General features: G+C 43.6%; 1 protein-coding gene across 3 annotated transcripts in view; it reads right to left on the bottom strand.

Annotated features, from left to right (window-relative positions):
* Window positions 1-16,720, bottom strand: part of LOC126260850 (patj homolog) — a 470,272-nt gene that overhangs the window by 110,174 nt on the left and 343,378 nt on the right. For all 3 annotated transcript variants that reach the window (XM_049958261.1, XM_049958262.1, XM_049958260.1), the window contains one exon: window positions 1,801-2,038. In XM_049958261.1, coding sequence (XP_049814218.1) covers window positions 1,801-2,038 — 238 coding nt within the window. The remainder of the gene's footprint in view (window positions 1-1,800; window positions 2,039-16,720) is intronic.

The following is a 16,720-nucleotide window of genomic DNA, read 5'->3' on the forward strand; positions in this document are numbered from 1 at the left end:
ATGTCCGACGTCAACGTGAAATAAACATTCACAAGCGACAGGTGGCAGCACTAACAGTGGAGGGTATATGAAGCATGTCGGAGGGACGAAGAAAACAGTGCAGTCTTGGTCGTAATATGGAAAGGGAGCGACTTATCTGACGTACAAAGGGGCATGACGATTGGCTTTTGAGCCGAGGGTGGAAGCAGTTACGTAACGTCTAAGTCTGTAAACCGTTCGCGTGCAACCGTGGTTAATGTATAGCGTTGGTGGCAAAATGGCGCTATCCAAAACTGACGCCGAGACTACAGAGGCGCACCACGGGTCATAGATGACATGAATGATGACTGCGGAGATGTGTACGGGCGAACAGACATGCAACTGTTGAGCAACCGACCGCCTAGATGAACCAAAGCGCTACCAAAAGTGTCTTCTCAACGACCGTTCAGCGAACGTTGCTGTGAACGGGCCTCCTGGGACCGATGGCCTTCGTTGTTTGGCCCCTTCAACCCCCATAAACCAACCAACGGCCCTCCGTCGCGGGCGTCTGCTTCATGCATCCATACTGATTGCTGTTCATCAGCGACGATGGCTGGAATTTGCACGCCAGTACCGCAACTGGACGTCCATTGATTGGCGACACATGGGCTTTTCAGATGAGTCACGTTTTATACTCCATTGGACAGAAAGCAATCGTCGGAAGGGTCCAGACCAGAGGAGGAAGCGTTACGTCTGGGGAATGTTTTCGTTACATTCGCTGGGTGATCCCGTCGTTCTGGAGAGTACATTGGTCCAATACAAGTACGCACATATCCATGAGGACCATGTCCACCGCTACAAATACTTTTTTTTTTTATCCCTGGCACGATGATACTTCGCAGACAGCTATGTACGTGTTTGATTCAAAGAGCACAAGGATGAATTTACAGTACGCCCCTGGCCACCGAACTCCCCGGATTTAAACCCAATTGAGAATCTGTAGGACTACCTCTCTCGGACTGTTCGCATCACGGATCCTCAACCGAGAAACCTAGCGCAGCTGACCACAGGACTAGACTCGGCACGGCTTCACATCCCTGACGGTGCCTTACACACCCTCACTGACTCCCTTTATGCACGTCTCCCAGCGGTCCGTGCTGCAGGTGGTGATTACTCAGGCTTTTTACAAGTGGTCACATTACTATGACTGGGCGGTGTACACTGTTATCGCGGCTATACAACACACTATCAGACCTGACGTACTTCTTTACTTAGGTATGAAACGACGAATTTCCGCATAATACAGCAATGTGTTTCATGTTCAAAACAAATAAATCCTAATATTGTAATTACTCTGAAACTAGTAATCGGATTTTGAAGAGAAAAACGCCGTTGAATTAGTCTTTTTTTGAGCTACGATGCTAACAACAAAAATTACTATGTTTTCAGTTGAAAAAGTGAAGCTGATAAAGTTGTCTCCTTAATTAAAACAGCTACGAAAAGTCATTTGGTGACGATTTTCTCACAGTTCATAGTGCGAAAACAGAATTAGTATGTCTTAAACAGTGCCGTAAATATTTGAGGCGAACAGCTTAGCTGAATCATCCTGTGATGGTGGAGTGATAAAAAATTGGTATTGCCAACATTATTTCAAATTTTCCTAAAAGTGGTATTTATGTCACAAGCTTATTGAGAAAGCAGAAACGAAGTGTGGTGCGCATACTGCAGATCTAGAAAGTTTGGACATATGATATTAGGAAGGAAAGGTTTTTTAATCGTCCAAATTCTAACCAAACCACACACACAGACACTGACACGGCCGTAATCCGATGCTGCACTTACCACCATGTCAGAGCCCGCCTTGGATGTGTCGCTGATGGCGGACGGGGAGCGGTCTACGGGTGACGGGGAGGGGGACGGCGGCGCTACGTCCTCGTCGGCAGCGTTGCGGGCTACCACCAGTTCCACCAGCCCGCGCGCCTTCTGCAGGATGCTGATGGCCTGCTGGTGCGAGATGTTTGAGTCCAGCGGCTGACCATCGATAGCCAGGATCTGGTCGCCTTCATGAATGCGGCCATCTCTGTAACAACAATTCGAAGGAAACTATTAGTTGTTTCACGATCTACTCCCTGGTCGGAGGGCGTTTAGAACACGTGAGTAGCTGCTAACTTTTAGAAATAAAAAGAAAATCTGAAGGGTTTCTGCAATCCTTATCATAAAACTGAAATCTATACACATATTCCACAACGCACAATTTTCACATATAAAGCTGCTTTTTTTCATTACACGAAACGTAACACAGCTAAGAATAACAATTGTTACTCAGTATTAAACCAACGATTAGTAACGAAAGTCCGACTATATGGAGGGATCAAACAAAAATGTGTGACTGGACTGAGGACACAGCATGTTACATTAGGTGGAGAGGTAGAAGTAACTTTAGGCGAGCCACCGAGCGAGGTGGCGCAGTGGTTAGCACACTGGACTCGCATTCGGGAGGACGACGGTTCAATCCCGCGTCCGGCCATCCTGATTTAGGTTTTCCGTGATTTCCCTAGATCACTTCAGGCAAATGCCGGGATGGTTCCTTCGAAAGGGCATGGCCGATTTCCTTCCCCATCCTTCCCTAATCCGAGCTTGTACTCCGTCTCTAATGACCTCGTTGTCGACGGGACGTTAAAAACTAATCTCCTCCTCCTCCTCCTCCTCCTCCTCCTCAGGCGAGCCTCACTGAAGTGTGTTGGGGTCCTTGTTGTTCATAATATTTGTTAATGACCTGGTAGGCGAAAATCAATAGTAACTTCATAAATTTTTCGGATTTCGCAGCTGTTTATGTTGAATGTATATAGGAAAAAGGCTACACAAATATTTCGTCAGATCTTGATAATGTTTCACAATGGTGAAACGACTGGCAACTTGTTTGAAATCCCCAGAAATTTAAAATTCTGCATTTTAACAAAGCGCAGACTACTACATCAGTGAATCAGAACTGGAATTAGTTGACTTGTACAAATATGTAGGGATAAGAAATGGATTGATCTCTCTCTCTCTCTCTCTCTCTCTCTCTCTCTCTCTCTCTCTCTCTCTCTCTCTCACACACACACACACACACACACACTCACTTCGAGTCATTGCAGTGGCCGAGCGGTTCTAGGCGCTCCAGTCCGGAACCGCGCTGCTGCTACGGTCGCAGGTTCGAATCCTGCCTCGGGCATGGATGTGTGTGATGTCTTTAAGTTTAAGTAGTTCTAAGTCTAGGGGACTGATGACCTCAGATGTTGAGTCCCATAGTGCTCAGAGCCATTTGAACCATTTTTTCGATTCATTGACAGGATACTGCGAGACGCAGTCACTCTTCGCAGAAGACAGCTTACAAATCATTTCTGCGCCCCATCCTAGAATATTTCTCAAGTGTGTGATACCTATGCGAAGTAGGACTAACAAGAGATATTCCACACGTTCAAAAAATTGCAGTACGAATGGACACAGGATTATTTGATTCCCGGGTGAGCGTCACGGAAACGTTGAGAAAACTGAATTGGCAGGCGTTTGAAGACTTTCGCCACTTATCCTGCGAAGTAATACTTACGGATTTTCAGAAACCCATATTAAGGGAAAGATATTCTTCATCCGCCAACATATCGTTCCAGCAACGATCGTAAAGACAAGATTACACGAATAACAACATGTATAGAGACATTTAAGCATTCATTCTTCCCGCTGTCTGTAGACGGATGGAAATGGAAGGAACCCTAATATGTGATACAGTGCTGAAAGCCCCCTCTGCCATGGGCATCACAGTGGTTTGCACAACATGAGGATGTAAATAATAAAATTCCTGTTATGTCACTGGCTTTCAAACTGTTAAACACATAGACCCGTCCGGAGAGCCGAGTGCGTTAACGCGATGTTTCCGGTATTCGGGAAGCCAAGCCAGCCCCGAATGGAGGACTGGTCTGCCGGCCAGCCTTGATGTTTCTTTTAGCGGTTTCTTACACAAACTGGATACCGGGCTAGAACCCGCGTCCCGCCTCAGTTACACGCTACACATACAGAAAACAGTCTCACACTTGAACATGAGATTTACACCAGTCGCAGGCAGATGGGGTACACAGGTTCCGTGAGAGTGGTGGCGTCAGGAACCGCATCCAGCTACTATCTGTCACTAAAATGCATGCAACAATGCCAACCCGTAAGGAAAAGGGAAAAGGCGAGGAGGAGGAAGACGAAATGTCTTTCCTTGCAATCTTAAATAAAAATGACAATTGTCTACAAGAGGTGCATTATTTGAGATAGAAACTGTGATGTATGATCTAACGATGCAACATTATAGTAGGCTTACTTGGTCTTTGAAACCGATAATTTTTTATTTACTGTTAAAGACAATGTTTTTTGCATTGAAACGCCGTTTAAACTACATATTGTCAGTTGAGGTTAATACAACAGCTTTATTTTCGACTTAAAACAGAAAATTTATGTTGGCATTTAGGATGTCCAACGTTGTCGTAAGTCATGAAAGACTTAACACGAAAGTAGTGTTGAAAAAACTTTTTAAAGAGGCCTTTTTGTTAGCAACGCAGGAGGTTTAAACTGCGCACGCGATCGAATTCTGGATATATTAGAGCGGAATTTGCACTAGGGACAGCAGGGAGATTGCAGGAGAGGCCGTAAACGCCCCTCCCCCCTTCACACACGCCTGTATCGGTCACGTTCCAAGGCCCTTAGTTCCAGTCCGCCGTTAACGACCATCCGGGTTGTTTACAGCCCAGCGTTTACCGTCGAGTTCCTCGCTCCTTTGTTTTCCATCTCCCCATGCACGAACCTCATCTACGTGAAGTAAATTCTACTCTTGCAACCAGGAGTAATTATGGAAACTAAGAAATTTAAATCTGTCTGGCGATTTACCACCAGTACCGCATCTCTAAGGCTTTCGAACTGCGATGTTTTTCAAAATTAATCATCTGTGACCCATTCCGTTTCACGCAATTGTTTCATAACGCGGACTCTCGTTTCACATTTTGTTCGAATTGGCTTGTGCGAAAATGTTATCCGTATTACTCGACTTCTTGAAATATTACTTCATATTTGAAAGATGACATTCAGTCCTTACTGAATACTTAACCCGAATTTAAGAAAACATATGCCTCTCTTAAACGAAGATGCAGCAAGCAGTCGTCAGGGCAATAATATGGATTGAATCTAAAATGTTTTCTTTTCTTCAACATATTACTACTTTTACGGCTATGCTGGATTATTAAATTATATGTTTTATAGAGCGAATCGACGCAAGCATGCCGGCCGAAGTGGCCGTGCGGTTAAAGGCGCTGCAGTCTGGAACCGCAAGACCGCTACGGTCGCAGGTTCGAATCCTGCCTCGGGCATGGATGTTTGTGATGTCCTTAGGTTAGTTAGGTTTAACTAGTTCTAAGTTCTAGGGGACTAATGACCTCAGCAGTTGAGTCCCATAGTGCTCAGAGCCATTTGACGCAAGCATGCATCCGCGCGCCCGCCCAAACACACACACACACACACACACACACACACACACAAAACTACTCTTAACATCCAACAAAGCTCCTATGCCTTCATACAGGGTGGCAATTACTGAAATATCTCATAACTTCTCAATGGTTTGCGTTACGATGTTCGAACTGCATCGTTGGTTGCGGGGCATGATGGGAATTAGTATGCGCATGCATGGCTTAGTTTTCTGACGAAACCCACTTTCATTTGGATGGTTTCGTCAGTAAGCAAAATCGGAGGTTTGGGGGACTGAGAATCCGCATTTCGCGATCTAGTAATCTCTTCACCCTCAACGGGTGACTGTGTGCTGTGCAATGTCCAGTCACGGAATAATCGGTGCGATGTTCCTTGATGGCACGGTGACTACCGAGCGGTACGTGAAGGTTTTGGAAGATGGTTTCATCCCCATTATCCATAGTGACCCGGATTTCGACAATATGTGGTTCATGCAAGACGGAGATTGACACCATCGAAGCAGGAGAGTGATGTCCTGCAGGAGCACTTTAGGGACCGCATTCTGGCTCTGGAGTATCCAGAGGCCACTGACATGGGCCTCGATTGGCCGCCAAATTCTCCGGATCTGAACACATTTGACTCCTTTTTGTGGGGCTATATTAAAGACAAGTTGTAACACCAGAACCACTGCTGAGCTGAAACAGCCATTCAGGAAGCCATCAACAGCGTCGATTTCCGACACCTCAGCGGGTCACGCAGAATTTCAGCATTCGTCTGCGCCACATCAGAGCCAATGGCGGCAGGGATATCGAACATATCATAACCTAAATCCGAATATCTGTAGTTACGTTTAAATGTTGAATAATGTGTGTGCACGTCGTAGTTTGTAACTAATTTACGATTTTTTTCCATATAGTTCAATAACTGTCACCCTGTAAATTTTACGACGCTAATGGACCCCTCTCTCTGATTCAAGTTATTGTTTCAGCAACAGTATCTTCACCTTGGTGTCTTCTGCGTCACCAGCATCATATGTTACTATTATGGTTGGTGAACTATGGCTTTCATAGTTGGTTTTAAATCAGCTACGCACGTTGAGACGTCTCAGAACATGTTAGCCACCACTCGGAAAGAAACTATAGTTTCATTGTATCGTGTGCACTTCAAATCTTCGTGTTACGAAATCGCTAGTTCAGATGTGAAATAAAAATGTAACATAGTGGCAATTCGTTGCCTTTATTTTGTATTAACGCTAAGGTACTTCAGGCTAAGGACACTTGGAAAAACTAAATTCCGCAATAAGACAGCTGTCTCTCCCAGTCACTACTGCATGAAATCTCTATTGGCTATCTTATTTGCTTCCAAATAATTGTTATTCGTTACGACTGCCTGTATCAAGCCGATTTAAGAGCACTAAATTAGTGAACTGGTCTAATTTCTTGGCTCGCTACATGTCACAAACCCTTGATATCTGTCTGCGATCGACTAAAGGGCGACATTCCTCTAAAGCATCATCAGAAGACGCCATTTCAGTATTTACTGTAATTTCCGGAAGCTGTTGAACTACAGGAACATTTTTCGTTAAGATATTTTTTCACATCGATGACATACATGATCTCCTTAAAATTTCGGATTTTTGAAAGGATTCTGAGCAATTAGGCAACGTGTCGTAGTTGTGTGATTTGACTAAGTGAACCGTCACGGCCTGTGAGGTTGCGAACATGCCGCAGGAAGCTGGGCAGTCTGGGAGGGCACCTCCTGAATTATGCATAAAGCCGGGCCGCCCGTCTTCCCCAAGGCAGTAGCCAGCAGCTCGCTGGAAACACCGACATTGACGCCGTCATCTGGGCTCCCATATATGCTTTTTCAGCAGACATACAGGCCCAAAAGCGGTAAGCAGCTTTCTTCCAAGTTTAGCGAACGATTAACCCACAGTGTTTAAATAATTCATGCTGTTTGTACGAACGTGTTTCAAGTTCTATATACTTCCGTAGCTAACAGAGAGAGAGCGCACAAGGGAGGGAGGGAGGGGGGGAGAGAGAGAGAGAGAGAGAGAGAGAGAGAGAGAGAGAGAGAGAGAGCAGGGGAGGGGAGGGGGGGGGGAGAAGAAGGGCCCTCTTCCAGGTCACCACAATGTTCGCTGACAAATGTGGCCAATGGTGCAGGGTCACACAGTGTTGCAGGGAGTCCATACTTGTGCTTGCCTGGTAGACGAGAAGCTTGTTGCACAGTACGATGATCCCCTCTAGTCGCGACCAGACATGGCTGACCGGACTCTTCACGACGAGTATGCCTGTCTTCACGTTCCCATGCAGTCCAATATCGGGGCCGGCCGAAGTGGCCGCGCGGTTCTGGCGCTGCAGTCTGGAACCGCGAGACCGCTACGGTCGCAGGTTCGAATCCTGCCTCGGGCATGGATGTGTGTGATGTCCTTAGGTTAGTTAGGTTTAACTAGTTCTAAGTTCTAGGGGACTAATGACCTCAGCAGTTGAGTCCCATAGTGCTCAGAGCCATTTGAACCATTTTTCCAATATCGGGCCACTGTCACATCTGAATGTATTAGTGCAGTATCTTTATTTGACAGTATCAATACAATTCGATGCAATGTTCGAAGGAATAGACATATGGAGATTTTGGTCGGTCCTGTAAGTGTGCTCGGATAGCTGACGCGGATAAGGTGACTGGTCGCGAAAAACGTGGAACCTGGTTTCGAGTTTCCCTTCAGTATAAATTTTCACATGTTTCCAGTAAATTGTATAGGTGTTGTTGTACCGCATTCGCAATTCACATTTCATACATCCCGAATGCCTCACTAACTGGATAGCACACGATTCGGTCACCTGGCCAAATGGAGACACACAAAGAGGCCCATTTCGAACCCTGTCAGATGCTGATGCCGCGGTCTCACACGAGTAAGCGTAATCTCTGTGGCCTTCACAGCGATCACGGCATTGCCTCACTGAAAATACCACTTCTTGTCAGATCACCGAAGGTACGCAGCGTCGAGTGTGGCCAGTATTTGGATGGGTAACCGCCTGGAACGCCACGTCATGTTGGTTGCTTTCCATTTGGCTTTACGGCGAAGGGGAGGAGGGATGGTGGCGTAAGGCTCCCGATCACCAGAATTTGCGCTAATTTCCTCGATTGAGTTCCAAATCTCTTCACAACTGTTCATGAAACGAGGGCATGTGATACTGTTAATGAAGATCCGTCGGATGGGGACGTTAAGCTCGGCGGCCCCTTTTGTGTTATTCAAGAGCAGCAGGTTACGTGCCGGCACCGGGTTCCGCTCTCCCCCTTCTCTCGTCATCATCCAACACAAACATGACACCACGCTACACACAACGCGTAGTCTCCTACGCTTATCAGAAACACTTAAACACACAACTCCCACACTTCGTGAGGATAAAGTGTCACTGTGCGCTAGGGATGGCGGTTATCGCTGAAACTACTGATTTTCGGTTATAACTGCTTTTTTCAACGCCAGTTTAACCTGATTATTAAAATCGCTCAAAATAACCGGTTTTTGGTATTTTATTCTTATTATTTCTGGCAGGAAACGCAGAAATCGAACTAAGACTGAAAATTTTGACTCCCTCACTTTCAAAATACATAGTATTCTCCTTGGAGTCCAGTTTTCTGAAACTCTGTTCAAAAATCGTTTTGTAATCTAGGATCACACCACCAGTCGAGTACTACGAATTTTCAGTGCTAAAGGGTCAAAACTGATGTTGAAGACCTATTTTTCATGTTAATTTGTCGTGTTAAAAAGGCTACAAGCAGATAAAAGCATATTATGTAGACGCAGGCATCGAATCAGGTATTTTCTATTTTTATCGTAAAGTACGAATGAACTGTTAAGTTTTCTCCTCATATGCTGTCCAAGTTTGTTGTGGGTCCTCCTGTTTTTAATCTTTTAAAGCAAATGGAGTATTTTACTTCACTAATACCGCAATTCGCAAAATACTTTCAGGCTAGACGTTCTGCAAAACAATTTATGTCCGAAGGCGACAGTGAGAAACTACTATATAGACCAGATGGGGCAAGTCTTCTACACCGCATGTACGTGTACTACGAATAGGTCAGTCACATTGTCACAGGTACAGTAGAACCCCTCTAATCCGTCACCTTCGGGACTGGGACCATGGTCGGAACGAAAAAAAGGTCGGATTATCGGAAAAATCTTATATTTATTGCAAAAAATATAAAAAGACATTTAGTACAAAAAGTTAAACTTTTTAAGAACTAAAAGACGTCTACAGTAATATAAAAAGATGTTTTTTACACAGTGTTAAACAATATATTAACTAAAAAACGTCTACACACACTGTAATATGTATTGGTTTTAAAAGGTAAAACGACAAACAAGTTACAGTACTGTACTGTACTTAATAACGTATAAATGATATCTACTGTAAACTAAAAAATGTTTATAGCACTGTATATAAAAAAGAAATTTTTTACAAAGAAATAAACTACTGTACGTATAAACTAAGAAATGATTATGCATTGTTTTTACAGTAAAAACGAAAACAAATTACTTGGAAAAAAGAGTCAGTGATACATTTTTGTTAAGCAGATGTTATTCTAGATTTAGCTGCAGTGTCCCTCCATGTTTTCATCGACACAACGTTCATTGGATTCTGCTCGATTTATTGAAGGGCGATGTCAAAAGCGTTTTTTGCATCGTTGTGTGAAATCCGGGTGAATCTACAGTAAAAAGTACTGTAGAGAACACGGAATAAAGCAAACAACGACGTTTTTTAATCCCAACAGAGTATAAAACTGCACAATAACGTACACTATAACAATATGCACAGCGATGGACACCGCAACAATGGCCCGACAGGCGTCCAGTCAGTGACAAGTCGGCACAGGCTCGCGAGCCTGAGCATGGACGGATTAACCGGAGTGACGGACCATCCAAGGTCGGATTAGAGGGGTTCTACTGTACACTATTGTCACAGCAATGCTTTACCAATTCCTATGCCATGTGTTTGTTGCTCCTTTCTGTTGGCATTGTTATTAAAACAGCACTGGTCGCTTTTCTCATTTTCGATTATAACGCAATATTTCAAAGCAATGTATATTTTACGAATAAACATTACTCGTTTTTCTAAAAAAGTTTATTTAAGAAACCAAAATTTTGAGCACTGCTGTTATGGCTAACTGATATTTCGTTTTTTATCGGCTTGTCAATAAAAAATAAAAAACAACTGTTCTAACTTAGGCCAGTCAAATATCAAAAAACACCTGTTATTCAGAACCAAAACACCGGTATCAGTTTTAACCGGTCGGTTTTTCCCATCCCTACTGAGCGCGACGAAGAAAAAGAACCTTTGCAATTAGGCTGAACCTGGCGAACGCGATCTCCCTGCCAACAATGGTACATGACTTTGATTTACTCAACATCTGAAAATAAAATCAGAAATGTGTGTTAGTCACCATGTTCACATAAGAGTGAGATTTGTCAGTTTGTTGCAAGAAGGGTAATTTCAGATAAAGTACGTACCACCATCCTTCACAGCCGAAGTCACTATGCACAATAAGTGTAGCGGCGCGCCATACGGTGACAAAATTTTTCTCATTATGATTCAGTCTGACGAGTTTGATTCTACACATCTTTGTAGTGTTTCATGGAGCGACAAATGCAACGCATCTTCATCACCACCACCACTACCACCAGCATCAACACGATCACCATCACAATCACCATCCGCTGCCAGGTCGGGATGTTAATGTCAGCAGCCCCTTTGATAACATTCGACTTTAGGAAACCAAGTGCCAGGACCTATTTTCATCGCCTATACTTCTCTTTTTTCTTCAACAACACAAACGCGGCAATAAATATTCCAAATGCGTTGATCACAGTCGAATACACGAAATTTTTACATATACGACATTAACTATTCCCAAAGAAAAATTAGCTAACGAGAAGTAAACAATCTCTGTAATATAGGCGGTTGAACCAGCGAATTCCTCACCTAAGAGGGCGTTGAACTGTATTTGCTTTAGGAAGACATCATTGAAAAACATTTTCTCGTCATAACTACTCATCTCCCAGATAATCCCGTTCGCCGGTGCACAATTTTTTTTACGCGCTTTTGCTTTTCCAGGAAGATCAAAGCTCTTGAGCCGCGTTATGTTATGCTACTTAGGAGGAGCAAATAAAATAATTCTAATTTACAAATTAAATAGTTTGAAAGCGATCAGTAACAAACAAGAAGATCAGATTGGTTGTTTCATTTAGGAGACAGATTAGTGTCTTGAGTAATAGATCTATCTATCGCTTGTGCCTTTTTCCCGCGGTTACGCAGGGTCGGCATGGTTAATCGGATGTGGCAAGGTTAGTTTTAAGGGGGTGGCCGGATGCCCTTCCTGCCGCCACCCTGTACCCCACGGGACGGAATTTGTGTACCCCAACTGTCCGCGACGAGTGTAAACTAGTGTAATCCATGGCAAAGTGCGAACGTGTTCAGATGTCTGCGAGCCGTGTAACTGAGGCGGGACGTGTGGACCAGCCCGGTATTCACCTATCTTGAGTAACAGATCAACAATGAAAAAACACCTTTATTGCTCTCTTGAGTACGTTTACATTTCGAGGAAATGAAGAGTCATTTTCCTCAATTATATTTTCCTAAACTAGAGACGACAAAAACAAAATGCATGCAACTGTTGTTCTGATCCAGTTTTAGCCGCCATGCTACACTAACGACAACTAGGAGTGTATTTTCCCACATAGTAACTGAGAAACAACGATCTATACAGCAAACTAATATTTCTATAACTATTGCGTCAGCTACATCATCTACCTGCCGAATAGAAGAACGAGTGAGCCGCCATAACATGCACGTTAAAATACATTCTGGTCGCGCCAAGATGACCAAACAGTAAGTGCACTTGAATCTTGTACTGTGGAGCACTGTGACTACGCAATAAAATTTGGTTCATTTTGCTTCGCTGTGCATTATTACTCTTTCGTTTTGAGATTACAGCTCACTTTTTGTTCTTGTTTGCTTTCAAAAACTCGAAAGAAATTTCACTGAAAGAAAGGGAACATAGCATCTGCAAGAAGAAACGGCATGCTGCTAAAAAGTTATTGCAAATAGACGAAGTAGTCATTTTGCGCAGAACTGATGATAAAGTTGACGCCGATATCGTGGATATGCAAAATCTACGAGCAGCAGTTAATTCCTATGTGATTTTACACCTGGATCTGAATAACTAAATGACCGACATACGGGGAGCAGTGATGTCCGTTCGCTGTTACCCGCACGTCCAATATGGCCGTGGCAGCGACAGCTGTGCAATTTCAAACTAAATTCTTTCCCACATTTCAGTTAACCTGCAGTTCTGAGCACACCAGGCAGCATCATAATATCCATATCACTTTTTCACTCTGGCTACTAACGGGAGACATGCGTCGCAAATACAGAATAATAAATAACTTATAGTGTCTTTGTAGACCTAGAAAAGGAATGTAATATTGTTATGTGGCAAGAGACAGTCAGAGCGCTGAAGAATGCAGGTAAAAAATAGGAATATATGTGAGTGACTCAGCTTCTATAAAAATGAAGTGCCTGCGATTAGAAATTTTCATCAGAAGCAAGAAGCGAGAATTAGCAAAGGCGTGAGACAAGGATGTGCTCTCTCTCTCTTCCCTTCAGTGCTTACATCCAGGAAAGCTATAGGTCCTCAGCACATTGCAAAGCATTTTCTGTAAAAGTATGAAATGAGAATAAAAAAGCGGAAGACTGTAGTGATGGTACGCAGTGCTAACAGAGGCTCAAAATAAGAATTGGAAGAGAGGAGCTAAATGTGATAAAGAAACTTACTTATTTGGGAGGTAGTATCACGTGGGAAGGTAGAAGCCGGAAAGAAATTGGGACGGTATAAGCCGGAAAGAAATTGTGAACAGCATACAGCAGGCCAAAATTGAATTTAATCTGAGAAAGAACTTACCAACCGCCATGGACATCAGTCTGGAAATAGGGAAATGGATCATTTGTTTGGAGTGTGGCCCTGTACGGGTATGAAACTTGGACAATAGGAAAACAAGAGAGAAGACGGCTAGAAGAATTAGAGATCTGGGGCTAAAAAAGGATGAAGATCAGGTGGAGAGACAGAGTTACCATTGTAGAGGTACTGAGAAGAGTAAAGGAAACCCAATCCCTGTGGAGACAGACAAGAAGAGACAGGACAAATTTTACGAGACAAGAATATCACTAGAGCAATAGCAGAAGGAGCTACTGAGGAAAAGAATCGCCGGGGACGAGCAAAAATGTCATACATGTGGCAGATTATGTATGATGTGGGCTGCGCTACATACGTGGCAGTTAAGAGGAAGGCTGACAGAACAGAGGAATGGCGTACTGCTGCAAACCAACCTCAGCGTAGATCACTAGAGAGAGAAGGAGGCGGTGTGTGTGTGTGTGTGTGTGTGTGTGTGTGTGTGTGTGTGTGAGAGAGAGAGAGAGAGAGAGAGAGAGAGAGGAGGAGAGGGAGGGAGGGGAGGGAGGGGAGAGAGAGAAAGACGACAAGCGTCGCTGCCTACTGACACACTGATTACGTGTTCCGTGGTAACCGCTACGGATGTTTCTGTGGCAGGTAAATGTGGAAGACCGGCCTCTTGGTTCGAGACAGCGAAGCTGCTTCACGAAACCTAGGGGGCGAGTTTGAGCCGTACTTACAAGGGAAACTCCCCATCGCACCCCTCTCACATTTTGTGGTAAGATGTCTCAGTGAATAGCCCTTCAAAAACTGAACACAGATCAAGCTTGAAAACACGAAGAAGCAAATGAAGCAAAATCGGAACAGTGAACGGCCCAAACTCAAGATGTGCAATTTTGGGGCAGCTGTATAGCGTCGGCGTCGCGGTCGAATGATCAAAGCATTGGACTGAGAAACGGGAGATCCGTGTTCAAATCTCTCTCGGCATGACACGTTATAATACCATTGCTTTAAAACCAATAAATTTAATGCAGAACTGATGCTCAAACTCTTTTTAATAAGTAGATAAGTCATCAAATAATATAAAAAATATGAAATGACTAGATAAATACCCCCCCCCCCCCATTAACCATGGACCATGCCGATACAGATAGCCGTACCGTAGGTGCGACCACAAGGGAGGGGTATCTGTTGAGAGGCCAGACAAACGTGTGGTTCCTGAAGAGGGGCAGCAGCCTTTTCAGTAGTTGCAGGGGCAACAGTCTGGATGATTGACTGATATGGCCTTGTAACACTAACGAGAACAGCCTTGCTGTGCTGGTACTGCGAACGGCTGAAAGCAAGGGGAAACTACGGCCGTAATTTTTCCCGAGGGCATGCAGCTTTACTGTATGGTTAAATGATGATAGCGTCCTCTTGGGAAAAATATTCCGGAGGTAAAATAGTTCCCCATTCGGATCTCCGGGCGGGGACTACTCAGGAGGACGTCATTATCAGGAGAAAGAAAACTGGCGTTCTACGGATCGGAGCGTGGAATGTCAGATCCCTTAATCGGGCAGGTAGGTTAGAAAATTTAAAAAGGGAAATGGATAGGTTAAAGTTAGATATGGTGGGAATTAGTGAAGTTCGGTGGCAGGAGGAACAAGACTTTTGGTCAGGCGAATACAGGGTTATAAATACAAAATCAATGCAGGAGTAGGTTTAATAATGAATAAAAAAAATAGGAGTACGGGTAAGCTACTACAAACATCATAGTGAACGCATTATTGTGGCCAAGATAGACACGAAGCCCACGCCTACCACAGTAGTACAAGTTTATATGCCAACTAGCTCTGCAGATGACGAAGAAATTGAAGAAATGTATGATGAAATAAAAGAAATTATTCAGGTAGTGAAGGGAGATGAAAATTTAATAGTCATGGGTGACTGGAATTCGGTAGTAGGGAACGGGAGAGAAGGAAACGTAGTAGGTGAATATGGATTGGGGGGAAGAAATGAAAGAGGAACCCGCCTGGTAGAATTTTGCACAGAGCACAACTTAATCATAGCTAACACTTGGTTCAAGAATCATAAAAAAAGGTTGTATACCTGGAAGAATCCTGGAGATACTAGAAGGTATCAGATAGATTATATAATGGTAAGACAGAGATTTAGGAACCAGGTTTTAAATTGTAAGACATTTCCAGGGGCAGATGTGGACTCTGACCACAATCTATTGGTTATGAACTGTAGATTAAAACTGAAGAAACTGCAAAAAGGTGGCAATTTAAGGAGATGGGACCTGGATAAACTAACTGAACCAGAGGTTGTACAGAGTTTCAAGGAGAGCATAAGGGAACAATTGAGAGGAATGGGGGAAAGAAATAAAGTAGAAGAAGAATGGGTAGCTTTGAGGGATAAAGTAGTGAAGGCAGAAGAGGATAAAGTAGGTAAAAAGACGTGGGCTGCTAGAAATCCTTGAGTAACAGAAGAGATAATGAATTCAATTGATGAAAGGAGAAAATACATGCAGTAAATGAAGCAGGCAAAAAAGAATACAAACGTCTCAAAAATGAGATCGACAGGAAGTGCAAAATGGCTAAGCAGGGATGGCTAGAGGACAAATGTAAGGATGTAGAAGCTTATCTCACGAGGGTTAAGATAGATACTGCCTACCGGAAAATTAAAGAGACCTTTGGAGAAAAGAGAACCACTTGTATGAATATAAAGAGCTCAGATGGAAACCCAGTTCTAAGCAAAGAAGGGAAAGCAGAAAGGTGGAAGGAGTATATAGAGGGTCTATACAAGGGCGATGTACTTGAGGAAAATATTATGGAAATGGAAGAGGATGTAGATGAAGATGAAATGGTAGATATAATACTGCGTGAAGAGTTTGAAAGAGCACTGAAAGACCTGAGTCGGAACAAGGCCCCGGGAGTAGACAACATTCCATTAGAACTACTGAAAGCCTTGGGAAAGCCAGTCCTGACGAAATTCTACCATCTGGTGAGCAAGATATATGAAACAGGCGAAATACCCTCAGACTTCAAGAAAAATATAATAATCCCAATCCCAAAGAAAGCAGGTGTTGACAGATGTGAAAATTACCGAACTATCAGTTTAATAAGTCACAGCTGCAAAACACTAACGCGAATTCTTTACAGACGAATGGAAAAACTAGTAGAAGCTGACCTCGGGGAAGATCAGTTTGGATTCCGTAGAAATATTGGAACACGTGAGGCATTACTGACCGTACGACTTATCTTAGAAGCTAGATTAAGGAAAGGCAAACCTACATTTCTAGCATTTGTAGACTTAGAGAAAGCTTTTGACAATGTTGACTGGAATACTCTCT

This window comes from Schistocerca nitens, chromosome 5, assembly GCF_023898315.1.
Source record: "Schistocerca nitens isolate TAMUIC-IGC-003100 chromosome 5, iqSchNite1.1, whole genome shotgun sequence".
Taxonomy (NCBI): Eukaryota; Metazoa; Arthropoda; class Insecta; order Orthoptera; family Acrididae; genus Schistocerca; species Schistocerca nitens.